The sequence below is a fragment of the Pyricularia oryzae genome, chromosome 4 (assembly GCF_000002495.2).
Source record: "Pyricularia oryzae 70-15 chromosome 4, whole genome shotgun sequence".
Taxonomy (NCBI): Eukaryota; Fungi; Ascomycota; class Sordariomycetes; order Magnaporthales; family Pyriculariaceae; genus Pyricularia; species Pyricularia oryzae.
In genome coordinates this window covers 3,076,039-3,101,554 of record NC_017851.1, presented here as the reverse complement: position 1 = coordinate 3,101,554, position 25,516 = coordinate 3,076,039, and the positions used below count along the sequence as shown (strand labels likewise).

Below are 25,516 nucleotides of genomic sequence, written 5' to 3'. Positions count from 1 at the left end.
GACGGCGATTGGTAAAAAAAGCCGTCCCGGAACGTTGGCCAGGCCATATGTGTGATACTGTCAGCTGGTAGAAAAAAGAAGAAGAAAAAACACAGGCAAGTACATAGTCAATGAGGATAGTAGACGCATACACGCAAGTTTGGTGGATGATTTTGGGCTTCTTGGCGCCATATTTCATTGAACATCGTAATAAAACATCGTAGACTCGTCGCAAAACTCCCGTAGTGGCGCCTCGGCTGCAGCATGGACCGCCGTGCCAGGAGCTCGCATTCGTCGTTACTGCCATTCAGGCAATTTTGAAAGGTAAAAAAGTAGAAACCAAGCGACAAACGCCGAAAAGAAAACCAAAGACCAGAATATCCAAGATCTCAACGTTTCAAAACATGAAAAAAAAACCAAACCAGCTCCTCGCAGAGCTCATTTCACTTTATACCAGAAACACCGACCGCCTGCTAATCCCAAGACCCAGCTCGTTTGGCAACAAGTCCTCCATAATAATCCAAAAACAACGCCCCGGAACCTCAAAAATTCGAAAAGAGAAAAAAGAACAGTAGTAGTTGGAAGCGGTGATTTGGAACGGAAAGAAAAAAGTTTAAAAAAAAAAAGAAAACAGCTCAAGATTTGAGGTACACTCAAGGAGAAAACGTGAAAAGCACAAGGCAGACAACAGCACAAGCTGAATTAAGAAATTAGAATGGTGAGCGGCGACGCCTTGTTGTAAAACAATCAACAAGCAGAAACTTTTAATTCCAGTCGGGTTGCTGGAAGATGGCTTCAAAAGAAAAGTCTTCAGAAGTAGTACACTGGTTTGCGGAAACCAGAGATACATCCCCCAGGGGCTCCTGCTTGACGGCACAAGACTGGGGGTTGCTTTGGTGAACGCGGTCCGTAGCGTTCAGACCGGTAAAGTCCGATACGTTCCTGGGTGTGATGGTGGCGGTCGTCGTCGACGGGCTGCTTAGAACGCCCGAAGATTGCAGGTGAGGCATGCTCATGGCCGTCATGTCCAGCGGGGGACAGATTCCGCCAAAGCTTGCAGAGGAAAGAGGGAACCCGGTCGGGAGGTAGCCCATGCTGTGGATGTCCAGGTCATGAAATGCCAGGGGGTCTGACATGCTCCGATTGATCACGGGGAACGATGCGTGGTCAAGCGTCATCTTCTCCATATCCGCACCGTGAGCAGCAAAAGATGCACCGCTGTAAAACACCGAGTCCTTCCCATCGAGCTCGAGCTCTTGATCCTCAATCTCGGCCTCGACATCGCTTTCCTCGTCATCCTCCTCTGCAGCGTCCTGCTCGCCTTGAACAGGCTTCTCCTCGTCGCCGTCTCCGACCTTGACCTTGATCTCCTCCATCCACGACTTGAGGACATCCATCGATGGCCAGTCGCCGCCACCGTGACCGGCTCGGCGTTCGGCGTCTGCCTTCTTCGCCGATGCGTCATCCTTGGTCTTGTCCCCCGTGTTTCTAGACCGGACGGGCTTTTCTTTGAAATGAGTCCGTCGGAGATGCGCAGCCGCGTTGTAGTAGGCACCGTACAGCTTCTTGCCTTTGCAATGCTTGCACTGGTCGAGCGGCTGAACGGGCACGGGTCCCTCGAATTCCGCCGAGGGGTCCGCTGTCCTGGGGTCTCGGCAGACCCATTTGCTCGCTGTAGACTTGTGCTTTGCGTCGGTGTGCCGACGAAGCTCATGCTCACCGCGGAACTCGGGGTGGTCAGGACACTTGGTGCAGTGAACCTTGGGGTGCTTCGGCCGCTCGTACTTCTTGGGGGCCGTGATGGCTGTCTTTCCCGGCTTGGGCGGCGTGGCAAAAGTAGATGGCATCGCTGCTCCGGTCTTGTCCCTAGCCTCGTCAGTGCCACTGGCATCTGCAGCAGTCAATGGCTTGGGCTGTAGCTTAGGAGCCTTGATGGCATTTTGATTCTGCCTCTTTATGGCCTCCTTGGCCCGCAGGTTGAGTGACTGGCTTGATCTGCTGCTTGCACTGGACTGCGTACGCTCCATCCCCACAGAAGAAGCCTCACATGAAGAGGAAGGAGACACATCAGCCGGGCGGTAGTCGGGCATCTGAGGAAAACCAATGTCGATAGATTGATTCGATTCAGAGTGGACCATCGGTGTTGACTGGTAAACGGTAGTCGGCGGGAACATTTCATGTGACGGACCCGCGCCGATTTGGAAAAAGTCTTGCTGATCCGATGGCGCTGCGGGCTTACCAAGCGTCGGGCTCTTGTCAAGAAACTGGCTGGCAGTGTGCCCATCCGGCGAGTTGCCATCTTCAAAAGAGCTCTGCGAAGCAAGACGAATCATTCCGACGGGAAGCTGTCCCATGACGGAAGAACCGTCGTTTGGGATGATGCTGTTACGTCGGCTCATGTTCAAGTCTTCCAAAGTTGGCGCCGTGGTCAACGAGCCGCAAATGGACACTGGCATTGGCTGGCCGGTGACGTCGGTGTTTTGCATCTCGGCAGTATCGAAATGAATATATGTGTCGGGTAGTCCATTTCCAAAAGCCTGCAGGTAATCTACAACATCCATTCCGACGTCAGGGGCGACAGGGGCACCAGTGAAGCATGAGAGATTCGTCGATGGGCTGGCGAACGTCCCATTTATTTGCATTGAGTGGCTGAAAAGGCTCTCGGAAATGGGTGCCTGATCGGCATCTCTAGAGTAGTTCTCTATCATGGGCCCGTGTCGGTAGTGCTGCTGGAGGGACTGAGGCACGGGAGGCGGGGTAACCATTCCCGTGCCGCTAAAGGGCATAGAGGACATTGGCCTTGTCGAGGATGATCGGTCCATGGGGGCCGACTCCCGACTTGACGTTGGCTGTACATAGGTCGTTTTGGCTCGCTTCATGGGGTGAGATTCCACCTCATCGTCCTGGTTAAATTTGCGTTAGCTACGGGAAACTCAAGGTTTAGGCCTCCCTCATGCCATGAGTGTCTGTCTCTGCAGGACTCTTGTCTACTCAAGGGGAGAGCGTACCGGAAAGGCGCGAGTTGCGGGAATGACCGGAGGCGAAGCCGTCGAGAGGGCTTTGGACTGTCGGCGCGCATGCTGGGCTGAGACTTGGATAGTGGGCTGAGGTCCTTGAGCGTCGCCGGGCTGGTAAGTTGGGGGTGGTGACAATGGGGACAGCGGAAACGAAGCAGTCGTTCCCGATTTGAGTTGAGCAATCCTCCTGTCGAGTTCGCGTCGTTGTTCCTCAAGCTTCTGTAGCTCTAGCTGATCAGCCGAGGAATCAGTTTGCATCTTGTTCGCGACGAGGCGGGAGGTGTTGCAGTGCACTGTGCACTAGGCGGCCGTCTCGAGTTGTGGGCCACTGGTTGGTCTACGTTCTCAAGTGCCAAAAGCTAGGTTCGTGTCCTATACCAGGATGTTCTCTTGAAAGCCTCGTCTTGTGGCAATAGCTCTTCTCAAACAAAGCGTGGTTTGTACGGCTGATCTTGGGGCAAGAACTTGACTGTGAGGCGGTTGGTTCCCCACCCTTTTTGATAGGCAAGACAGGGTATCGCTGCAAGGTGTTGAGAGACGAGGCGAGCGAGTGCACCAGACTGAGGTCTTTGCCCGTCACAAGGTACTGCAGGAGGCGGTTGATGCCTGCGCAACGCAGTGCTAGAGGCGGCAAAATGTGAAGCGAAAAGGTAAACAAGAGGTTGTCGATAGATGCTATGTTCGTCCTCTCATCGGCTAGGAAGAAGACCAAATATGGGGTCGTGATGGCGGACGGTCTCTTATTTATCCAGTCGGTGCCAGATAAGACTTCAACAACCACCTACACCAAGATGTGGAGAGCGGTAGGAAGAAGAGAGAAGATGAGAGAGGAATGAAAGAGCCGCGGACGAATGATCAGCACAGCAGTGGATGAGAGAGTGGATTTTGGTGGTGCAACAAAGCATCACCCAGTAAAGAACTGGCTGGACTTGGGGATCTGCCATGGGCCCAATCCAAGCTAGATCGGGGGGGATCATTGTGGATGGATGACAAGGGTGTGTGCGGCCATAGAGTAATTACTGAGTATCCGTACCTAGGGTAGACAAGGTAGGTTTGTACCTATCGTGGATGGGCTTGGTACTCAAGGTACCAACCACTAGACTGCTCCGTAAGTAAAAAGGTTGGTTGGTGTGAGGATAGACAGGGGCATGCATGCAGTCGTGGGAGGGTGATGTTGGGCGTCCTTTCGAACCCCAAGAGGAACCGAACCACCATGACAACACCGAGACTGCCGTGAGATTTTGGATGTGGCCTGGGGAAATGACATGACCGAATATCTCTGTTTGCTTCTTACACCGTACGTCGGTTCGAACATCCACCCCATGCCGCCGTGCATACAGCATGCTACTTTTGGGTACACCACCAGTGGTGAAGAGTCCCCGGATTGGCTGCGTGTGGGTACATGTAGATAAAATGCAGGAGGCCATTCTGCTTCGCGAAGCTGGGCGAGTCCCCAAGTCACTCACCCACTACTCCCAAGCTCCATCAAACAAACATGGGTCTGACAGGTAGTGACGCGATGCGATGTAACCCCCGGCGTACATAGAAGCAAACAACCTTTGAGCACATTGGCTGGTGCGTCCAAGTACCTTACTACGACCGCATATGGTCCATGGAGGGTGGTTCCGCTTTCCGATTTGCGAGTGCCGCAGCGCCCTAGCTGCAGGAAACCCACGGGCAAGTAGCCAGTCAATATGCAAAAAGGCTCCAATGATGGCGTACAGTGGATGACTGCATCTATGCTGCATGCCAACGGGCCCGAATGGACAAATGAAGTGAAAAGGAAAACGAAAAAAAAATAGAAATAGAAAAATACACAGATTAGAGAAAGGTGCTCCCGTACAAACCTCTTTTTGGGTAGGATGTACTATAGTAGATAGTCCCAGAACAAGGACAACTTTGTCACGTGGGCATATTCCCTAGCACTTGAGAATGCTCAATGCAGGCTCTGGCGCAGGGTTCCTCGGCAAGTTGAGTGGGACTCAGTAAAAGTTACCTTGATGGGATTTTGTATTACGACCAATACCATCACTGAATGATGATTTCGTGTGTAGCTATACGAGCGGCTCGTTCGATCGAGAGGTGGAATTCACAAAAAAAAAAAAAAACTTGCCATGAACTTTCATGTAGATTCTTGGATGGTGGGTGGGGAATAGCTCATGCTCCTGACGTGTCTTTTTACACCGCTAAGTCCGAATCAAAAAGAGGTCATCAAGAAAAAAAAAATCGAATTTGCCGGCAAGGTGTCGTAACATGAGTCTTCAAAGGGTATCGAGATCTTTTCCATCAAAATGTTGGTAGTGGATGTCGTCGACGTATGATTTTGAAAATTCCCGGCGGTCAGCAACATCCGGCTGATTGACATCCATCAGAGTGGACCAGCGCGACCCCGCTCAGGGATACTGACCGTCGAGTGGGGCATCTGATGAGTTGTCAAATCTGGTTGCCTTGTTGCCTTGTGGATCAGGCATGAACTGCGATTCGTGCTGCGTCCTTGGTGCCAAAGTGAGGCGGTCGCCCTGCCTCGCGGCGACTGGCTCAGGAAAAAGACCCCACCATCCCACAGCATTGTACCAATCGCAATTCTCAACCCACTTTTGCTCTCTCTCCATCCCCCAAGAGCCCGCCCGCCGTCCCCCTTCTCATTCGCACAAGCACATAGTCGGCTTGGTCTCTCAAGTGACTGTCTGCCAAGTTGCTTGCTTGGATGCCACCAACCAGTACAATTCGATACTCGCCTCTGGTGAACATGAACCTCTATCGGGCCCATCCTCGCCATGGCTAACGAGTCAGGAAAGTGGATTGTCGTCAGGCGGCTGGTAAAATTCCTCATCCCGCTGTCCATTCCGTGTACGACGATTCTTTGAAATCCAGCTTCAGTGGAGAGTCAAGTAAAGGGTCGTCGGCCTCGGCCAATTTTTTTTTTCTCTCTTTCTCTTTTGAGAGTATTTAGCGAACCAGAGGATTTCCAAAGGCTAAAAGTTGGCGATCTTTGACACGCGGTGAGACTTCTAACTTACAAACACAGCCTCCCCAGTCCTTGCCGTCATTGGACCTAAAGCCGTTTCTGTACCTCCACATCCGCAATCCCCAGACGTGTAGTGGCCGACCTCTCATCCGAGCCCAATCTCGGGCAGTCACAACAATGATGGGATGAACACCACCCCATCCCTCAATTGTGTCAAGTCCAGGCCTGGGTTGCCTCGCCACACCTAAAGAACCTGGTGTGGGTAAACAAAGCTCGTATTTACTTGGCAATTACAGTTCTTGGGTATTTCGGGCATCAACGAACATGGACTCGAGGTGTCCGTCCTGGAATCCCCCACGATCTTTAGACTTCGCGAGACTCGATGCCCAATCCAGCACACCCTAATAGCCATTTTGGATCCTTCTCATTCATAACCCGAAGAATGGCCTGCTGAAAATGAAGAGCCGCCAACGGCTTTGGCTGGAACATGTGCCGGCTTCCAACCCGATTGCCTGCTCAGCATACAACACATCGTCGTAGTTGGGCTTCCAGTTACGACCAGCGATGTCATACTACAGAAATTGTGTCAATTCTGACTTATAAGGTTCTCGAACTGGACGGTTCAAAGGTCATCTAGACTTGGGCTTTTTGTGCAACTCGAGAAAGGACCACGTGGGGGCTGTTGATGCCCTATCACGGACAAACACCAGGCTGAGGTGTCTTGTTCTTGTCGTGACCGTTGGAACTTTTTGACAACAGACCTGTTTGAGTTTGTGCACTAGGCAAGATCACAATGTCTAATTATATCCCTACGCCCTCGAAGCGGACGGGAAACGTGTCCCGGCTACACAGTTGAGGATCGAAGCTGGTTCTGGAATTTAATTCAGAGTATGGTGACGGGCTACGCTACCACAATGAACTGTGGGTGTTTGTTTGTCCCGACAAGGTATTCGGCAGACGGATTGACGCATTTTACCACCACTACCACCATCACTCAGCCACTCCACCGAGTACTTGTCCACTGGTCGGGTCGATCATGTCACCAATGCTTACAAAACAAAGACATGCACGGGACAACCACTTGCTACCAAGTAATTTGCGCTGTGGAAACAGTGGAAACAACAGTTTGTCTGGCCATTCAGTTTGTCTGTCCATTTTCCACGAATTCCTCCCCAAAGTAGTGGCTGTGAAGCCGAGAGCGTCCAAATCATTGCAGACAAAACCCTTCTCCCTCATTTATAAAATTGCATGGTTACGCAATGCGCGAAAGCTGCTGCTCGATCCGGTCAGCGCGCACCCAAAAGGGCACATGACTATCCTGCCTCGTCTTTACGAAGTAATACTACAACTGTATACAGAAAGCAGCGGATAAGATGCTACACGCTACTATGTATTACTAGGCAACCGCGATGCAATTTCCTTACTATAATTAGTTCTATCTAGTTATTCTAGGGAGCTTGCTAATTGAGATGCCCAGTGGCCGACCAGACTAGAGTTCTGAGCGTTCTAGGGACCTGACCCTAAACAAACAGTGGCGTCATATTACTGCAGGCACAGGTCAGGCTGAGCAGAGCGAGCGCCATGATTTGCCGGCGACCGCTTGGCAAGCTCGCTTCATTGGTCGACCCCTACCACAGACCCGCGAAATGTAACCTCAGGGGCCGATCCTGCAATATGCATGCTTGAGACTTAGCCGCTGCCTGCTTAGCTGCGGCCAGAAAAATCATGATTGACGATGTTTTGGGGGCGGCGTGGCAACTCGAAAGCCCATTCGAACCTGAGGGCGGCGTGGTGCTATTCTACCCCGAAGCTCATCCTCGGTATTGCTTTTTAGAGTATCTACTCACCCAGGATCACCAAATACAGCATGCCAGGTGAGAGTCGGTCGCGCTCTCGAGATCTTTGGTGAACATGGCACTACTTTCCAGCAGCATGGTCTGGTATGCTCTCCTCGCGTTGGGCCTGTTCGGTCTGGCCGAGGCTCAAGGTTTAACGCGTGGACCCCCCGTAAATGTGGAGGGAGGAAGAGGACCACCACAGGCCCCGGGTTCGGGAAGCTTTTGGCGACGGTATGGCTGCTCAAGTAAGTCGATAGCCCCCTACAGCGTCGGCCAGGGCATCATCGGGCCTTGCTAACATGGCAATTATCTGGACTAAGTTGCTGTACTAGGGGACAACCTGTACATCGAGGGCGGGAAAGTGTTCCAGAATCCAGGCCCCAACGCATCAGACACAACATACTCGTACCCGTATCAGTGTAAGCGTGGCTTTTACTGTATTTTTTTTATTTTTTTTGGGCTTGCGACGTAACTGACGCCCCTCAATACCCCGTGTAGTGAACAAGACTATTTATATCCCTCTCAATAGCGGATGGGCCGCAAAAGATGCTCCTACAATAATTGTTGAGAATTACGACATTGACGAAAGCGAAGAGGTCGCGCTGTGGCCCAGTGAGAAGAAGGACGACAATAAGCTTTACAGGTGGGGCGGCACGGTATTCAATGAGGACTCGACCAAGTCGAGACCTGCCTTGGGCGTATGCAGTGGACTAGGACCGCGACCGAGCAGCTCCATGACCGACACAAGCGGTTCGTGGTCAAACAACACGGCCATACCATCTGCCGTCAAGCCGGACCTTTTGCGGACGACGGGAGGCAGCTGGACGACATGCAACGGCCAGGGTTTCCTCCTGGGTGGGACGACTCCCTATTTCGTCGACACCGCCTCCAACCGTGCTCCCGCGGTGCCGGGGCTGATCACGCTCGACATGGAAAAGGGGGAAATGTCCAACGTCAGCGCGGCCGAGTTCGGGCCACCAGGCGTGGCACGCGGCACCCACCGTCGTGGCTCCGCCGTGTGCTTGCCTACATATGGGACCGAGAACAAGGGGCTGCTCATGTTCCTGGCCGGCGAGCAGCAGGCCAACTTTTCCTCGTCTCAGTGGTCGCCCATGAACCTCAGCACCGTCTACATGTACGACGTGGCCACGCGGACCTTTCACAACCAGACCACGACGGGCGACGTACCGACTCCTCGCGAGCGGCCCTGCGCCGTCGCCACCCGCAAGCAGGACGGCGGCTCGTACGAGATCTTCCTCTGGGGCGGCAAGAACGACACGGCGGTGCTGAACGACCTCCACGTGCTCACCGTGCCCGGCTTCACCTGGATGAAGATTGAGCACTTTGAGGAGGACGGCCGGTACCAGCACTCGTGCGCCGTCGTCGGGCCGGGGCAGAGCCAGATGATCAACGTCGGCGGGCTGCAGTCCATCAGCCGCAGGGAGGACAGCTATGGGATCGACAGCTTTGCCAACGGGCTCAAGATCTTTGACCTGGCCAAGTGGTTTTGGAGAGACAATTTTGATCCGAACGCTGCTGCGTACGAGCCCAACGAGCAAGTGCAGAAGTGGTATTCTTTACGGTAAGTTTGGACGCTCGCTTTCATTTTTGTCGCTTGCACAATACCCCTGCGATGCTGACGTGAATCTTGTCTAGGAGCAATCTCGAATCCGTCCAGTGGACCGACGACAAAACCAAGGCGCTCTTCCCGCTCGCGGCGCAAAACGACCCCTCCGCCAACCCCGGCGGATCAGGCCAGCCCGGAGCACGCCAGGACGATGCGGGATCTGGTTCGGCACCGGTCGGAGCCATCGTGGGTGGCGTGGTGGGAGGCGTGGTGCTCGTGGCCGCGGCGATACTCTTCTTCATGCTGCGGCGGCGGCGCCTCCGTCGCAAATGGGCCGCGGAGCAAAAGGCGCGCAGCGGGCAGAGCAGCACCGACGCAGGCAGCGGGTCGCCGACCAGCTCGCCAGACTCGACGACGCTGTACGACAAGCAGATGCTCGACTCGAACCAGGTCCACGAGCTGCCGCCGCAGGGCAGGTCGTACGAGATGGGCAGCGACGGCGCCGTCTGCGAGATGCCGCCGCAGGGCAACCAACACGAGATGGGCAGCGACGGCGCGCTCAGCGAGGTGCCGGGCGGCGTCCCGACGGCGTACTACTATCAGCTGGACGACGGCACCATCATGGTGGAGATGCCGCACAGCAAGGACGTGCCGGTGGAGATGCCGCATAACCAAGACCTGCAGCCGCAGGAGCTGTCTGCCGAGCCGCCGCAGCGTCGCGAGGCCGAGGCAGGAGGCTTCCGAGATCCCCGTGGGGAGACTGGTGTGGGAAACGGTACGGGAGTGCCTAGATAATGTGTTTCTCGACTACAAAAAGAATACAAACAAAAATAACCCAGTCATCACTAGAGCTAGTAGCAGCTGATATTTATTTGGCTTTCAGGTGCTTCAGGGTGACTTAGATAATTCCGGATTACCAGCACAGAATCGATGACCGGGTGGCAAAGCTTTATGGGTACGACTGCATCCAAACAACACGACTGCCTGTCTCGCATATCCCAGAGCTAGATTCTAGCCCGTAAAACACCACCAAGCTACTTGTTGACCCTGTCTGCACCGTTGCTGGCGCCTCTCACAAAAGGCTCCAAGGGCAGCACCTGCGACTCGGGAGTAACGCCATCGTACAGTCTACTCCAACGCGTGCGCAGTCTTTCGGGCGTCTGCCAGGCGTTTTCGGGGTCACGCAACCACAGGCGAACGAGGTGCCGTCTATTGTTTTGGAGGCGTATTAGCAAAGCAAAAGGAACACATTCTCTTATCAATCAAGAGGTCATACGCAAACAAACAAAATAAACAACAGAAAAAGAGCTACTCACTGCTTATCCACCGTATCCCTGAACCCGTCCCGGGCGTGAAAGACGGCCAGGTTGTTGACGTACTGCATGTCGCCCTTGCGAAAGTCAGTGGCGACGTGGAAGCGCTCGCCGAGAAAGTGCAGCGCGTCCAGGGCCTCGGCCTGCGCTTCGGTGATGGGCGGGACGTCGGCGCTGCGCGGCAGGGCGCCGAACCCGACCAGGTACCGGCGGGCGTACTGCAGCAGGATCCGCTCCGGCTGCTTCTCGGACGCGGGCTGGTGGTAGACGAGCGGCCTGGAGAAGTAGCGCTCGCTGGTTGATTTGTCGAAACTGGAATCCGTTGCAAAAATGGGGATAATGTTAGCTCTGTTATGTCTCTCTGTTATGTCTTGTCTGCATCAGCTGTTTACGGGAGAAAAGCAAAAAAGGGAATAAGTACTTTTCAAGCGGCCAATCAGCAGCCAGCGTGTGGATGAGATCCGGCCTCGTCCTCGCCAGCTCGTTGTAGACCCTCCACGTGCTCGCCAGCTTGCTCGCGCCACCCTCGGCAGCCTCCCCCAGGGCGAACAGCGAGACGATGTCGCCGCTGTCGGTGTGAAAGACCTGCTTGTCTGCCGTGTAGGCGGGGCTTCCTATGCTGATCTTGGCGGCCCGCGCCTCCTGCTGCTGCTGGAGCTGCAGCGTCAGATCCTTGATGTGCGACAGGACCACGTCGGCTTTGGTGCCGTTGAAGGTCGAGTCCTGGCGACCCCTGACGGCCGCAATGTGAGAGGAGACGCCGGCGTAGATGATGATGTTCTCCTCGCGCGTGTGCCGGTCCACGTCGACGCCGCGGATCACAAAGAAGCCGTGGCCGTCGTGCAGCTCCCGGGACAGCCGACGCAGCTCAGGCCGGGTTTTGGGCAGTGGGAATGTAGCAGCATCAATGTGGCCCAGGGGTAGGTTTAGAGCTGGACGGGGTAGATATTGTGTCAGTGTCTTTTTTTGAGAATGTAATCATCTCCCAATCTTGTGGGTGCAATACTGCGAACCGCTTCCGACTTACATTTAAAGTGCCTCACGGCATCGTCTATTTCTGCTAGCTGCTCCTCGTTCAAAACATAAGTCCAGTCGTAGGACTGCCCAACGGTTTTACCTTCCCAGACCAGGCTACCCTGCAACTGAGCAGGAAACCCCTCGGGCAGGGTTTTCTGCAAACGGTCATTTTCTTCTCTAAACCTCTTGGCTGTACGTTGGTGCCATTTCTCAATGTCCGGGGCGTATTGAATATCGGGCTGCGCGGCTGGGGTGAGCACTGCAGCAGCAGCCATTGTGTGTACAAGGGGATTTTCTTTTCTTCAATGTTTTCGTTGGACAACCGATAAGAGACCCTGATGTGCAACGATTTGCTTCTGTTTCCGGCCTGCAGAAAATAAGAAAATGTACCCAAGAATCGCTTAACCAAACGAGAATCCAGTCTACCATACAGATCAAATATATCCCAAGTCTGGGCATTGTCCGGGGGTTGAATGGTAAAGGTGATTGGTGATCCAATCGACATGGGTCTAATGGGCACACAATCGATGGCGTGATCAGCAAAGTGTATTTCATTTGGGGATGCCATGCTGCGGGGGAGCCTTCTCCTCACTGTCGCCATGGAAGAAACTGCTGCAAGCTGGTAGCAAAGCCCAGAAATAATGGGTTTCTTTCTTTTTTTTTTCAATCTTGCCTTGGGTCGTCTTGGTTGTCAAGGTTGCCCAAGAATCTCATCAGAATTTGGCGGATGGCGTTTGCGGTTCGACGTGGGGTGGTATTCCTTTTTGGGAAGGTCTCACAAGTGATAGACAACTTACAAGACACAACCGTCGTACGCCAAGGCTGATATGCTAGGTAGGGTAGGAACATTCCTGCCACCCCAACCCAAAGGGTTTAACAGCAAGACAGGTCTTGCAGGAGGCAAGTACGGGCTACCTGCACAAGTTGCAGTGTGCTTCTTGATGCACGATAATAGGTATGCCATGGAGGCAACATCCCATGCTTGGCTACGGCTTCCACCTATTAGAACTAGGAAAAAGATTAACTTGAGAGAGCAACCATCTTTTTTTACGAATAGTTCATGGAATGTGCCAAGTCTTTTGGCAGATGCGAGGGTGTACCGGACATGTCAAATGACTGGACCGCGCACCCAGAAAAGAACAATCGAACCAAGAATGCCACCAGCAACATTGGTCGACAGAATCGACACCAGACCGGGGTTACACTTTTTTTTTATCGATTGTGCAATAGCATCCTGGATATTGCCAAATCATACTCTACAGCAGCTATGCTTTCTCGGCAAGCCAATTGGAGCTTGCTGACGAGACGACGGTTTTGCAAAAGATGCCAAGTCCTCACACCCCCTTGCTGCCAATGTATACACACACCTTGCAACTGCAGAGCCCTGCCTTATCTTTGCGTTCTGGCTGTATAGGCATAGTGACATAGGGAGACGCCTAGGCACTCTTGTCAATCATGTTCTTGGCGGCCCTTTATAAACATTGCGCCATGTCTGCCTCACACCCCATCAGCAACGTGCTCCCGATTATTCCGCCCTGCAACTCTTCTTAGCTGCGTCACACGAAGCAGCGACCAATGGCCATCAAGTTCTGGTCTAGAAGCGCCACGGCGGCCGATGCGACGGCGGCTGCCGACCAGTCCGACTCGGAGCCGTCTGTGGTTCACGATGGTGAGCTTGCTTACACGAGGGTCAAGGCCGGTAATGGCTCGAGTGCCGCGTACCAGGAGGCCGTCGGTGCTCCGGTCGAGAGCAAATCACCGCTGGGTTATCATGTGGGCTGGATGACCATTATTTTCCTCAATGTCAACCAGATGATTGGCACGGGGATATTTTCCACCCGTGAGTTTATGCTGTTTTTTTATTAACAATTGCTTGAGTAGACATGTCCCAGGAAAAAAAAGGGAAAGAAAAGCAGTCAATGCTAACACTCAACACAGCTGCAACCGTCCTCAACAGGACCGGCTCGGTCGGTCTGGCCTTGATCTACTGGCTCATCGGAGTCATCATGGCCATTGCCGGCGTCTGCATCTACCTGGAGCTTGCATCGTACTTCCCCAACCGCAGCGGCGGCGAGGTGGTGTACCTGGAGCAAGCCTACCCGCGCCCCAAGCACTTCTTCCCCATCGCCTTTGCCGTGCAGTCCGTCATCCTGTCCTTCAGCTCGTCCAACGCCATCGTGCTGTCGCGGTACGTTTGGCGCATCGCCGGCACCACCCCGACCGAGTGGGAGATGAGGGGCGTCGCCATCGCCGCCTACACGCTGGCCGTCGTCTGCGTCGTGGCGCACAACAAGTACTCGCTCTGGGCCACCAACGTGATCGGCGCGCTCAAGATTGCCACGCTCGTCTTCATCAGCATCACCGGCTTTGTCATCCTCGGCGGCAACGTCGGCCGCATCCCGGACCCGCACCGCAACTTCCGCAACGCCTTTGAGGGCACCACGACGGACGGCAACAGCCTGTCGGTGGCGCTGGTGAACATTGTGTTTTCCTACACGGGCTACTCCAACGCCTTCAACATGGTCAACGAGATCCGGAACCCGATCCCCAAGCTCAAAAAGTACGCCACCGCCTCCGTTCTCATCGTGTCGGTGCTCTACATGCTCTGCAACGTTGCATACTTTGCCGCCGTGTCAAAGTCCGAGTTCGCCGCCTCGAAAGAAATCGCCGCCGCCGTCTTCTTCACCACGGTGTTTGGCAGGGGCGGCGCCGAGACCGCGCTCAACGTCCTGGTCCTGCTCAGCGCCTTTGGCAACCTGCTGGCGGTGCTCATCGGCTCCTCCCGCATGATCCGCGAGATTGGCAGACAGGGCGTGCTGCCCTACACCGAGTTTTGGGTGTCGACCAGGCCGTTCGGCACGCCGCTCGGCCCCTATCTGCTCAAGTGGGCCGTGACCTTTATCATGATCGTCGCACCGCCCGCCGGCGACGCCTTCCAGTTCGTCGTCAGCCTCAAGACGTACCCGGACGGCGTCTTCCACCTGGCCATGGCCATTGGTGTCTATCTGATCCGCCGCCGCAGAAAGAGAGCAGGCATGGGCAAGACCGAGTTCCAGGCCTGGGACGTCGTCGTCGTCTTCTTCATCCTGCTGCAGGTCTACATCATTGCCATGCCGTGGTGGCCGCCAAAGGGAGGCATCTACGCCGGCGAAGTCAGCTTCTTTTACGCCACGTACTGTCTCGTCGGTATCGCCATGTAAGTTAACCTACATTTGGGAGGTCAATTCTTGTCTTTCCGTCGGATAATATTCATCTTTATCAAGACATCCCGTCCAACCGAGACTAACAAACAGCCCCCGTCCTCAAAAATAGTCTCATCACATGCGGCATCTACTACTACTTCTGGATGACGCTCCTCCCCAAGTGGCGAGGCTACCGCATCCGGACCGAGATCCAAAACGTCGACGAGGGCTCCGGCGCCAACACCCACCGGCTCGTGCGCGTGCCCCTGGCGAACCTGGACGAGTGGGACGCGACGCACGACGAGGCGGGATTCCTGCGTCGACGGCCGGCCGCTGCCGCTGCAGCTCAGAGGACCGCGTCTGATACTTCTTCGCGCAACGAGGGCATCGATGGCGTCGACGGCAAGGATGTGGTCGTCCCTGGAAAGCAAGCCTACTAAAAGGCTTACCCCTGGTGAATGTGTGCTGTTACTTTGTCTCTGCGAATACCCCCGCCTGGCTACGGTTTTGTATCTATGGTTGCGACCTCGGTTCGTGTGCCATTTCAGCGCATAATACTATAATCCGAATTCTAATTGTTTTTGGATATTTTGACCTGTGTTTCTATTGATCGATAATGCGTCACTCGTATCCCACCAAGGCTCGGCTCTGACCAGTCAACAGCATCGCCTACTAAAAGAAGCCAACGCCTCTGTTCCACCCGGCTCCTGTAACCAATGGTCGCCGTCGGGGATATTCCTTCCACTCGACATCGAACCCCAAGTAGTCACGCAATGTCAGGACCAGCTCCAACCCGACCATCACCAAACAGCCCAGCAGCCGCCCTCGTCGCAACCATCCGCAAGCCCACCACCAAAGGGCCTCAGCGGCATTCCAACCCGCACAGTCCCACCAGCCCCCTGCCATCAGCAAGCAGCGCCGCCAGCACAACCGCCAGGGCCCCTGGCTGATGCCACCAACAGAAAATCACCCCGTCACCCGCGCGGACGACCTCCTGCTGCTGGAGAGAAGACTTTGCCTTCAAACAGCTCGCTGGCAAAACTCTTTGGCGTTGCTGTCGCGGCCGTGCAGGAATATTACCGTGTGCGTGTGTCTGTCGCCCCTGGGCGGGATGATCTTGAAACAAAAGTGGTATTGTTCATTTTGCATGTTTTTTTTTATTATCTCGGGTTCTCTATTGTCTCCTCTCTGGAATCTAACCACTTGACCGGTGCAAGCATTCGCCTGGATGTCGTGGGAAAAGTTGGAAATAGAGCATCAAGCCAGCCACACTGTTTTTAGCCACGAGGCTTTTTCGGCATGCAGTTGTGGAAACATTGTGTATTCCACGGTTACGAGTGCCAATAGATAAACAAGGTAGGCACCTCGTAGATAGTCGAGCCTTGAAAAGTCAACAGTACAAACATTAAAGGGGATCCTGGAGAAAAGCCATTTTCCCCCAATCTTGACATTTATTGCTTATACCCAGTTCCTCTTCCGCTTAGCACTTGTCTCCGGTTACTTCAAGACAACAAAACATCTCCCACAAAAGCCACACCCGCTCCAACCTACAAGCATCAATGAACCGGGCCAGCACCAATGCTTGCATCTACCCATTAGATGGCAAGAGTTTGAGGTAATCCAGGCTTTGAGGCATCGGAAGCTCGTCTATCATGCTCAGCAGACTTTCTCCCTGCGTCCCAACCGTGTCGGCGCCGACCCCATGTGCAAGCAGTGACATGGCCAGTGTCTTGGAGCCACGCATCGCCGCGGTGCAAAGAAGATCCGCCATCAACGGGTTCTGTCTCAGAGGTTCCGCATACTTCGTCTTGCTCAACAGGACTTCTATGAATCCGTAGAGGGTGTCCTCTGCCATCGACTTTGGATCTTCGTGACCAAATACGTCTTCTAGTGGCATCACGTTGGCCACAAAAGGAAACAATGCACAATGTGAGGTGTGCTCTTCGTAAAACTCGATGGCGCCAGATTTCGAGATGGCTTCGAGAACATCCTTGATGTAGTCAACGTAGCCAGACGGGAATTGCGTGAAATATTCAAGCTGGCTCGTCCGGAAAACTGTTTTGAAACAAATACCAAGTCAGATGTCAGAAATGGGTGCCATCCAGCTAACGCGAATCAACACAGTTGTTCCTCTTTTACTTACGTTCGGGAAGACAATTGAAGCAGACTCGTTCCCAGAAAGTAAGCCCTGCTGTGCTGTTGCTCACGGCTACACTTGGGACAAGCAAAACCTTGAAAACGAGAGTCCGAGTTGGCTTACTCGGGGCAACTTCGTAATCCTGGATTCTTTCATCGTCCAAAATGTTCTTGAAGAAAGAATCAATCCAGCTTTCAAAAGCCGTCAGCCCCCTCTTGTCGAGTTTCACAAGCAAGTCGTCGTCAATGCCATATAACTGTATCAGTGTCTTTAAAAACTCCGGGGTGACGTGGGGACTGAGATAGTGGTACGCAGTCCCGCCATCCGTTGCAATGGCGCCGGGGCACAAAGCTCCGGCTTTGTCGAGCTCCTTCAACATCTGGGGATCGTTGGCCACCCACTTTGCAGCCATGTGGATTATTGGCACGTCGCTGGCAAAGGATGCAGCATCGTGAGAACAAAGTTCAAGTATCGTCTTGCAGGCTTCAAATCCACTATTAGAATTTCGGTAGTTCCCAAGAGCCTCCGCCAACGGTGTGCGCCCGATTTTGGTCACGGAACGCAGGGATTCTAGGGGAGCGGGACTGCGTTTCAAAAGATTGGTCGTTAGATTCCGACTTCAACATATGAGGATGCGAGGGCAGGCTTACTCCAGTTTGGCGAGAGCCTTCAAGAGGTCGACGTCATGATTAAACGCAGCAACGTGCCACACATTTCTGCCATCTTCGTCGCGGGCATCCAGGTCGGCCCCAAACCGCAAGAACATCTCAAGCACCTCGGGCAACTCAACCAGGTGCAGAGGTGTCCTTCCTCTGCCGTCTCGGGCACTGACGTCGGCCCCGAGGTTGAGGAGAGCCTGGATCCACCAGACGATATCTTGAGATTGTCGAGAGAGTTCGGCAAGCAGATGGAGGGGTGTCTGCAACGCAACATCCTTGGCATCGGGTGATTCATAGCTTATCGGTTCCCTTAGTGACTTGTTGACGCATCGGCGTGGATCTTGCAGCACGCGCCTGATCCAGTCAGCCCGAATCCTCTCATGCGTCCTCCTCCAAAGACTGTAAAACTGCCAGTCGTGACAGTCGATTCGGCGGTCAACGTCCATCCGAATGCATTCAAGCTTGTTTTGGCTGCCGATTTTCCACGCCAACCGCACAAGGTATTTTGCTGCGCATCGGTCCAATGAGCGGTAGTCCTTCTCATTGCTGTCGAATTCTTCGTCTGTGTCTTCTTGGTCGCTGTCATCTTCATAATCCGAGTGGTAATCTGGGTCCTGGGCATGGAGAGCAGCATAAAAGTCCAAGATGTACTGGCAGACGCCGTTTTGGAACTCCGAGAACCTGCCCGGATCCAGACGTTCCAGGGTGTCTGCAAACGATTGGGTGTGCATGATACCACGCCCATAGGTCTTGCCAGAAAATCTTTCCATGATTTGGATGAGTAGTTTCACGTCTTGAAGCTTGGCACAAACTAGAAGCGCATGCGCGCCCACGAATGGTATTCGAACCTGCTCCTCTGGGTCGAGATTGCGGCCGAGCACATAGGCTATCGTACCTCTCAAGTCAATACTCGTGGGTCCGGCCACAGGAGAAACGGTCACCGATGCCCTGGAACTGATTGTGTCTGTCATCAACGCACGCGGGCCAATCAGAGCAAGTTGTAACAGGTTTGAACTCGTTTCCGGCTCGCAAGTGTATATCCGAGGGAAGAGCTGTTTGCATTGTTGAAGGTGCGCGTCAAGTGGTGCAAGAAGTGGTGACAGACCAAGGCTTACTGCTACATTTAAAGCAGTGTGCACGTGTTTTCGCACGATGCCTTGGTCTCCTGCTGGATCTTCAGATGACAAGCCCTGGAGCCTACCGTAGCTGCTGTTCGCGCAGTGAGTCCGTGAATATGCATCCAACCAATTCAGAAAGTTGTAGTGTTCTTTGAACAGCTCCAGTGCCAGCGGACTGATCTGGGGCAGCACTCCTCTGCTGATGGATGGCCACCATGCAGCTGCAAAGTCGTAGAACGGGTGCTTGAGTCGAACCGCCTCTGTTTGACGCTTGTCGCGTTTGACGCCATGATCTGGCATGTTGAGGAAACGGAGACAGGCAACAGCAAGGGAGGATCTACCCTTTTCGTAATCAAGATGGCAGATATTCTTCTGAGCAAACTCTAGAAAGCTGCGATTGTGGATGCAATAACGGTATGATTGTATGGTGTCATCGCGGCCACCCCGACGTTGATCAGTAGCCGACTTGATCTGCATCTCGGAAGCAAATAGATCAAAGAGCCAAGAGTATTGGCTTTCAAGTTCACGAGATGGGTTGAGCTCATCCAGTGACTTTGCTTCGGTAGAAAGTGCTACAGACAGCCCATCAAAGAATGATCTTTTTGAGCATGCCATACTGGGAATCTCGGATCCTTGTTTGGTTATGACAAGCAGCCATTCAAGAGCTGTCTTGAATGTATTGTAACGCTCTGCTACAGTCGAAGGCAAGTCAACGGCAGATCGCGTTCCTAGCGGCAGGTCTGAGCTGTCAGACTTGATCAGGTCTACTACAGCTTTGTAGAAGTCTTCCAAGCGGGTGTATTCTGGAAAGTGTGGTTGGTCCAGTGCCGAAGGCGGCTTGCCAGTGCGATCTCTGGTCTTAATGTACCACAAGCGGCATTTTGACAACTGGAAACTAGTGGAGGTTAGCGTACTGATGAGCAAGTGAATCCTCTTTGGGCAATGAGAAGGAAAAAGGCAATGCGAACAAGGAACAAATGTTCAGGGGCGGTCGCTACAAGGCAAGAACTATGAGATCAAGCCAACTTACTGCACGCCCGAATCCGATGGACTGGTGCTAGACTTCAAGACGAAAGACTCCAGCTCCTCTGGTGCCATGAAAGTAGCTGAGGCACTGTTGTTAGTTTGAGCAGCACTCTCCCTAATGTAAGCTTGAACGTCACCAAGATTCGAGCCTATCTCACGGACGGCATATTCTTCTGCTTTGGCTTGAAGTTGACTGCAAATTCGGCCCCATGTTTCATGAGGTAGTGGCCGACTCAACACAAGAATCTGGAGGCCGTTGCACCCAAGAAGAACTTCAAGTAGCTCGCAAGCGATGTCGGGTATCAGTCCGTCAAGTCCATCCAGGACAATGTAGGCTCTACTAGACAGGCTGAGAAGGGTCTTGATCAAGGGAACCAACAGCTTGGCGTCTCCAAGGAATGAGAGTTGTGGGCAGGATTCTTGGTCGAGCTGAATCTCGCGGGCGAGCAGGAAATCCAGATAGGCCTGCCATGCCTTTGGATTCTGGGTCAGGATCTGAAGTACCAAGGGCTGCAAAATATCATGAAGCTCGTTTGTTTCATAAGGGTTGGCGAAATGGTAACAGAGCGGCTCAGTATGCGTCGTGACTCGCTCGCTGAGCTGCTTCAACAGGGCGGTGGCGAGGAAGGTTTTCCCACAACCTGCAGATCCCGAAAGCAAAACAAAGCGATAGTTGCCCTTGAACCACTGGTTGACGACGTCCATTCCGAATAGCCACTCGCCGGTTCCTTCGCAGCGTTGTTCGAGTAACCATTGTAACTTGATGTTGCTGTGGTGATATTTCCAATTTGACCGAATCAGTGGCTGGGCCTCAGGAGGAGCGCGGTTAGTTATGACCGTGAAACCATGGTCGTCCTGTTCGGCAGGAGCGGCTTTCGATGGCAATGGACGCGACAGTGTTCCAACCGCTGCTTTCCAGGTCGTAGAGTAAAGGGTTATGTCGAATCGGGTTAAAACAGCCAAGAGGTCCTCGTGGAAGCTCCGTAAGCTACTCGCTCCTGGGAAGTCAGTTTCCCTCGACGCCTTGTCATCTTGCCACTGATCTTGAAGGGCACTGAGTAGATCTGCACAGTGGGTCAAGCAGGCGAGTTTGGTGTTTTTTGTGTAATTGCTTTGCGGCGACTCGTCACCGAGAATTTGTAAATGCAGTAACAAGGAATGAATCACGCCAGTCAGACGGAGTAGAAGGCCAGTTAGCGCTTGAAGATCGGGTTGAAAGGGCTCCGTCGAATGCTTCTTCGTCTGATGGTGCAGCAGTCGATGCACCGACCCAGCTGCCTGCGCAAGATCCCTCAGCTCGCCGAGGACTGTCGGTGACAAGGATTGCGAGTCCATGCTCGCCAGTGAAATTATGCGAAATCGATGGGCATTGAATTATTAATTCACAGCTCAAGGCTTAAGGGAGCTTAAAGTTGAAGTGAGGGAGGAGCTATTCGGATGATGGTTCAGAGCGTTTGGGAAGGGAGAGAGGGTAGATCTTTGTGGGGCATTCCATGTGTCCAAACCACGATATTATACTGTCCTTTCCGGGCAGCTTTAGGGCTCGTGTGACAGTATAAAGCTGAACTCCATGTCATATTTGCATATTTGCTCTGAAATTTACGTCACACTCAGCTGCATTTGAACGATTGGGCAACAAATACTATTCGCTGTACCATGTTTCTTGCCAAAGTCGCAATATGACATGGGCAGACGCTGCAACCCATTTTCGTAAAAATTGGTTTCAATGCCGGCATTTCGAAACGTGGACATATTTCGTCCAATCTCTGACCGGTAGTACCTGGGACGCCGGGCAGGCATGATCGAACCCTCAAAGATCTACTTTGATTTACCTCGATGAAATACATTGCTATTGCTGTGTTTGGCACTAACCAGAACACAACTATATGACATTTTGAAGGAAGCGCTTACTAGTAGACTGTTCACAAGCCGGCATGGTGTTCTACTGAGTGACATTCTCTACCATACTGACCCTACTAGATCCAGTGGACGAGGAAACCAAGTGCTCCAATAGCTCTTCCGGCCATGCACTTCTCCACATTCACGTCACTGGCTGTGATTCTGGGCGCCGGCGTCCCCTCTTTAGCATGCGGAATCAGCAGAGCTGCCGACCAAGGTCCTGGTCCCAGTCTCAGTCTCTCTCGGCGTCACCTCAGAATGTCAAAACGGCAGACGCGCCCGCCGGGGACTGATCCTCTCAAGACTCTCCGCATCCTCAACCCATATCCCGGAATCTTTGCCTACTACGACGGCCGCACCGGCGAAAGATTCCATTCGGATCAGGGGAATTGGCTCGACGATGGCGCCTTTACGCTGGGAGTTGCCACGTACTCGATCGTGTCAGGCGACACGGCTCTCCTCTACGATGCCGCCATCACGGAGCCGCACGCAGAGGCCATGATCACGCACCTGAAATCGATGGGCGTCACCAAAACGACCACGGTCTACAGCCACTTCCACACGGACCATGTTGCCGGCGCCGGCGCCTTGCAGCGCGCGGGCACAAACTTCACCGGCCACGAGCTCACGGTCAGCACGCTGAAGAATCGGGCTGCGAGCTACGCGGCTCTGGACCCGCCCATCCCAAAGGTCTTCCCGCCGACCACCACGTACAAGGACGTGGCGACGGTGCAGGTCGGCGACCGCACGGTAGAGATGCACCACTTCCACGTGCACACCACCGACGGGACGGTCCTCTACCTTCCCCAGGAGAAGATACTCTTTGCCGGAGACACCCTCGAGGACACGGCCACCTTTATCGCAGAGCCCGACTCCATCGGCACCCACATCACGGAGCTCCAGCGCATGGCGACGCTGCCCATCGACAAGATCCTGCCGGCCCACGGCAGCCCGGACCGCATAGCTGCCGGCGGCTACGGGCCCGAGTTTATAAACGCTACCGTCCGGTATCTCAACGCCGTGAATTCTCCGGTCGCCAGGCCACCTGCGTGGAGTCAGAAGCTGCAGGAGGTGGTCAAGGATGACGTCGCTGCCGGAAATCTGATTTACTTTGCGCAGTATGAGGAAGTGCACCAGTCGAATGTGCAAAGCATACAGCGAGTGAGAAGAGGCGGGGGTCAGGAGTGAGCGAGTCGAGTCTTGCACATGTTTCTATGTCGTTGTTCGTATCGAATCACCAGTTGCTGTATGCCTTCCTAGAGAGTTGTGTTGGTTTCTCTGGGTCTCCATGCTTACATGTTCGTATCTTCAGGTTCTACAATGCACACCTACCGACCTGTACGTACGTGTTGTTCTCACAGTATGCGTGAGAGCCTTGATGATTATGATAGATTGTACAGTTGATCTGGTGAAGGCGACTGTGAACAGGACAGACAGCGTGCTTCTTACTTAGCTAGCCAAGTCATGGCCTCTGCAGCTCTTGAATCTTAAGCCATTCTTTTCTGTCAACTTGTCACACGTTATTACTCAGTGGACCACCTAATTTTTTCCGGGTTTCAGCAACGACTTCCTCATCCAGATCACAATGCACAGCTGCCAACAAGTCCGTCTATTCATACTCATTAAACTGCAACAAAGGCAGACGCCCATACTAGCTACGGCATCGGCACGAAGCCCTTATCTACCCACCGACTCCCATCAAACAAGACATGCTTCAAGGCACCGTCCCGCTGGAAGAAGCAGCTATTCATGTTGTTGTTCTTCCTGAGCGGAAACTTTATGCCGGCCCAGTCAGCCACGCCCGCCGTGACGCAAGCAAGCTGCGTATCATGATCCGCGCCGTCAAACACGGCATCCGTCGTCGGCCCGCTCCAGTCCGCCGTGTCCGACCCGTCCCCCTTGCTACCGTCCTGCGACATGATGTAGATCCTGCCGTTGTCGCTGCGCCACAGGATCTTGGACACGAGCCCCTCTCCGCCGACCTTGGCGCTCGCGAAGCCCGCCATGGGCGCCCGGTCCGGTATCCTGGCCTCCGAGAGCGTGGCGCGCGTCGTCTTGTTGTTCGAGTCCCGGTCCAGCACCGCGAGGAGCCCGTCCGCGCTGCGGTAGACGGTCCGCAGCTCGGGAGGCTTGAAGTTGACCGTCATGGGGAGGGCCAGCAGCGGCGAGCCTCTGCTCATGCCGCCGGCGGCGATCAGCTCGACGTCCTCCCACGAGCTCAGCTCCCAGGAACCAGTTTTGTTGTCCTCGGCGCCCTGCCAGACCGTGTTGGTGACGCCAGCGCCGCCGGGCCCGTCCGTCTCGTAGATGACCTGCGGCCACAGACAGGCGATGCGCTCGCCCCCGCCGGGCATCGACCTCCGCTCCCCCGTAAACGTCTTGGCGTTCGTCCCCTCCAGGGGAAAGCCGTGCCGCCAGTTGTGGTGCGCAATGTGGCCGTCGCGGCTGGCGTAGAAGATCTGAAAGGCCGGGTAGCCCATACTGTGCGTGTCCTTGGCCGTGAGGCTGACCGACGCCGCGATCGGGGTGTCGGGCGCCGGCGCGGGGTGGTTGCTCGACTGCCCGACCACAATCGGCGCGCTCCAGACGCCGTACGCGTGGTCGTACTGCGAGTACCGGAGGTCGCCGCCGCCGGCTCCTTGGTAAAACACTCGCAGCTCGTATCCCGTGTCTCTGTGAAGGCGTAGGCCCGTCGCCGCGAGGGCCGATCCGCGCCGGATCGAGTTTCGGGCTCCGGACGTATCGTTTTGTCTGGGTGCACACTGGGGCGTATCTGGCTGTGGGGACTGGAGCTCTTCTGTTGTCCCCTTGAACTTGGCCTCTGTGACTTGCCATCCTACGATGCCACCTATCGTCCCTGCGATGAGGGCAACCAGCACGGCCCCGGCTATAAATAGTATTTTACTTCTTCTTGCCCTTCTCGCTCCCCATTCTGGACCCAGGGCCGAAGCAACCAGCGCCTTCTTCTCCAATGGTGATGGTGTGGTCGCATTGGTGCTCGGGATAGATGAACGGTAACCTTGGTAGTAGTCTTGGTCGTAGTGGCACGGGATGGGCCCGTTGTCCTGCGATATGACCTCGAGGTTTTGGCTTTTCGGGGCCGCTACCTCCAGCCCGGAATTGTCATCGTTCGTGCCGCCGAGTTCACGAAAGCTGTACGACATCGTGTTCACGAGATGGCCCCAAGGTAGTAAACCAACAGTGACTTTAAATTACTGGCTTTGTCAAAGACTTCACCCAAAATCGCAGGTGTCAGGGAGGAATTGCAAGTTGTGTGGCATCGACACAAGCAAAACGGCAGATCAACATTGCTGCTTATACATCCTACCAGCTACACCAGACTGTTCAGTGACACCAATATGAGCTTACTCTTTTTTTAGGCGTAAAAAGACTTGGAAGGCATACCTGGGGTGAACACTTTCCTCGGCGCAAGCAGGTAGGCAGCCAACCAAAATCTCATTGGTTACTCTTTTTTTAGGCGTAAAAAGACTTGGAAGGCATACCTGGGGTGAACACTTTCCTCGGCGCAAGCAGGTAGGCAGCCAACCAAAATCTCATTGGAGAACTCAATCACTGCCACCAAACAGCAATCATGGCGGATCTTGGGAGTAGAAATATGGGGGCCAAATGTACTGTACCGGTATGCTTTTGGACCAAAAGAGCATTCTTACAGCCGAAATGGTGTGCTGCCATGCTGGTAATACATGCAATGAATTGATAGCGGCCTCTGCCGCTATCCGTCGCAAGGTGCTTAGGACTCCGATCAGCAATTTGAAATGCTGCCAGTTGTTGCACG

The 25,516-nt window shown here is 54.0% G+C and overlaps 9 protein-coding genes across 9 annotated transcripts; 4 read left to right on the top strand and 5 right to left on the bottom strand.

Moving 5' to 3' along the window:
• Positions 1 to 80: 80 nt before the first annotated feature.
• MGG_06612 (uncharacterized protein) lies at positions 81 to 3,953 on the bottom strand. Its single transcript, XM_003716868.1, has 2 exons — positions 2,988 to 3,953; positions 81 to 2,882 (listed from the first exon to the last, which is right to left on the bottom strand). Exons 1-2 carry the CDS (start codon positions 3,252 to 3,254, stop codon positions 744 to 746), a joined length of 2,406 nt encoding a protein of 801 aa, XP_003716916.1. The 5' UTR covers positions 3,255 to 3,953; the 3' UTR covers positions 81 to 743.
• A 1,411-nt stretch (positions 3,954 to 5,364) lies between these two features.
• MGG_17150 (uncharacterized protein) lies at positions 5,365 to 6,376 on the bottom strand (the record flags this gene model as incomplete). The annotated part of the gene is made up of 3 exons (XM_003716867.1): positions 5,365 to 5,870; positions 6,017 to 6,208; positions 6,259 to 6,376. 3 exons carry the CDS (start codon positions 6,374 to 6,376, stop codon positions 5,365 to 5,367), a joined length of 816 nt encoding a protein of 271 aa, XP_003716915.1.
• A 1,293-nt stretch (positions 6,377 to 7,669) lies between these two features.
• On the top strand, positions 7,670 to 11,705 carry MGG_06614 (uncharacterized protein). Its single transcript, XM_003716866.1, has 4 exons — positions 7,670 to 8,047; positions 8,123 to 8,221; positions 8,301 to 9,384; positions 9,459 to 11,705. Exons 1-4 carry the CDS (start codon positions 7,876 to 7,878, stop codon positions 10,162 to 10,164), a joined length of 2,061 nt encoding a protein of 686 aa, XP_003716914.1. The 5' UTR covers positions 7,670 to 7,875; the 3' UTR covers positions 10,165 to 11,705.
• MGG_06615 (taurine catabolism dioxygenase TauD) lies at positions 10,135 to 12,130 on the bottom strand. Its single transcript, XM_003716865.1, has 4 exons — positions 11,710 to 12,130; positions 11,104 to 11,614; positions 10,686 to 10,994; positions 10,135 to 10,578 (listed from the first exon to the last, which is right to left on the bottom strand). The coding sequence occupies exons 1-4, from the start codon at positions 11,972 to 11,974 to the stop codon at positions 10,404 to 10,406; spliced, it is 1,260 nt and encodes a 419-aa protein (XP_003716913.1). The 5' UTR covers positions 11,975 to 12,130; the 3' UTR covers positions 10,135 to 10,403.
• A 170-nt stretch (positions 12,131 to 12,300) lies between these two features.
• MGG_17149 (uncharacterized protein) lies at positions 12,301 to 13,105 on the top strand. The gene is made up of 2 exons (XM_003716864.1): positions 12,301 to 12,654; positions 12,757 to 13,105. Exons 1-2 carry the CDS (start codon positions 12,527 to 12,529, stop codon positions 12,998 to 13,000), a joined length of 372 nt encoding a protein of 123 aa, XP_003716912.1. The 5' UTR covers positions 12,301 to 12,526; the 3' UTR covers positions 13,001 to 13,105.
• Positions 13,106 to 13,217: 112 nt separating this feature from the next.
• Positions 13,218 to 15,483, top strand: MGG_06616 (high-affinity methionine permease). The gene is made up of 3 exons (XM_003716863.1): positions 13,218 to 13,539; positions 13,638 to 14,895; positions 15,012 to 15,483. The coding sequence occupies exons 1-3, from the start codon at positions 13,275 to 13,277 to the stop codon at positions 15,319 to 15,321; spliced, it is 1,833 nt and encodes a 610-aa protein (XP_003716911.1). The 5' UTR covers positions 13,218 to 13,274; the 3' UTR covers positions 15,322 to 15,483.
• A 433-nt stretch (positions 15,484 to 15,916) lies between these two features.
• On the bottom strand, positions 15,917 to 21,258 carry MGG_06617 (uncharacterized protein). The gene is made up of 4 exons (XM_003716862.1): positions 19,826 to 21,258; positions 17,669 to 19,690; positions 17,025 to 17,602; positions 15,917 to 16,936 (listed from the first exon to the last, which is right to left on the bottom strand). The coding sequence occupies exons 1-4, from the start codon at positions 21,154 to 21,156 to the stop codon at positions 16,470 to 16,472; spliced, it is 4,398 nt and encodes a 1,465-aa protein (XP_003716910.1). The 5' UTR covers positions 21,157 to 21,258; the 3' UTR covers positions 15,917 to 16,469.
• Positions 21,259 to 21,468: 210 nt separating this feature from the next.
• Positions 21,469 to 23,863, top strand: MGG_06618 (beta-lactamase domain-containing protein). The gene is made up of 2 exons (XM_003716861.1): positions 21,469 to 22,966; positions 23,033 to 23,863. Exon 1 carries the CDS (start codon positions 21,847 to 21,849, stop codon positions 22,906 to 22,908), a length of 1,062 nt encoding a protein of 353 aa, XP_003716909.1. The 5' UTR covers positions 21,469 to 21,846; the 3' UTR covers positions 22,909 to 22,966; positions 23,033 to 23,863.
• Positions 23,320 to 24,939, bottom strand: MGG_06619 (uncharacterized protein). Its single transcript, XM_003716860.1, has one exon. It carries the CDS (start codon positions 24,882 to 24,884, stop codon positions 23,376 to 23,378), a length of 1,509 nt encoding a protein of 502 aa, XP_003716908.1. The 5' UTR covers positions 24,885 to 24,939; the 3' UTR covers positions 23,320 to 23,375.
• Between the last annotated feature and the right edge of the window lie 577 nt (positions 24,940 to 25,516).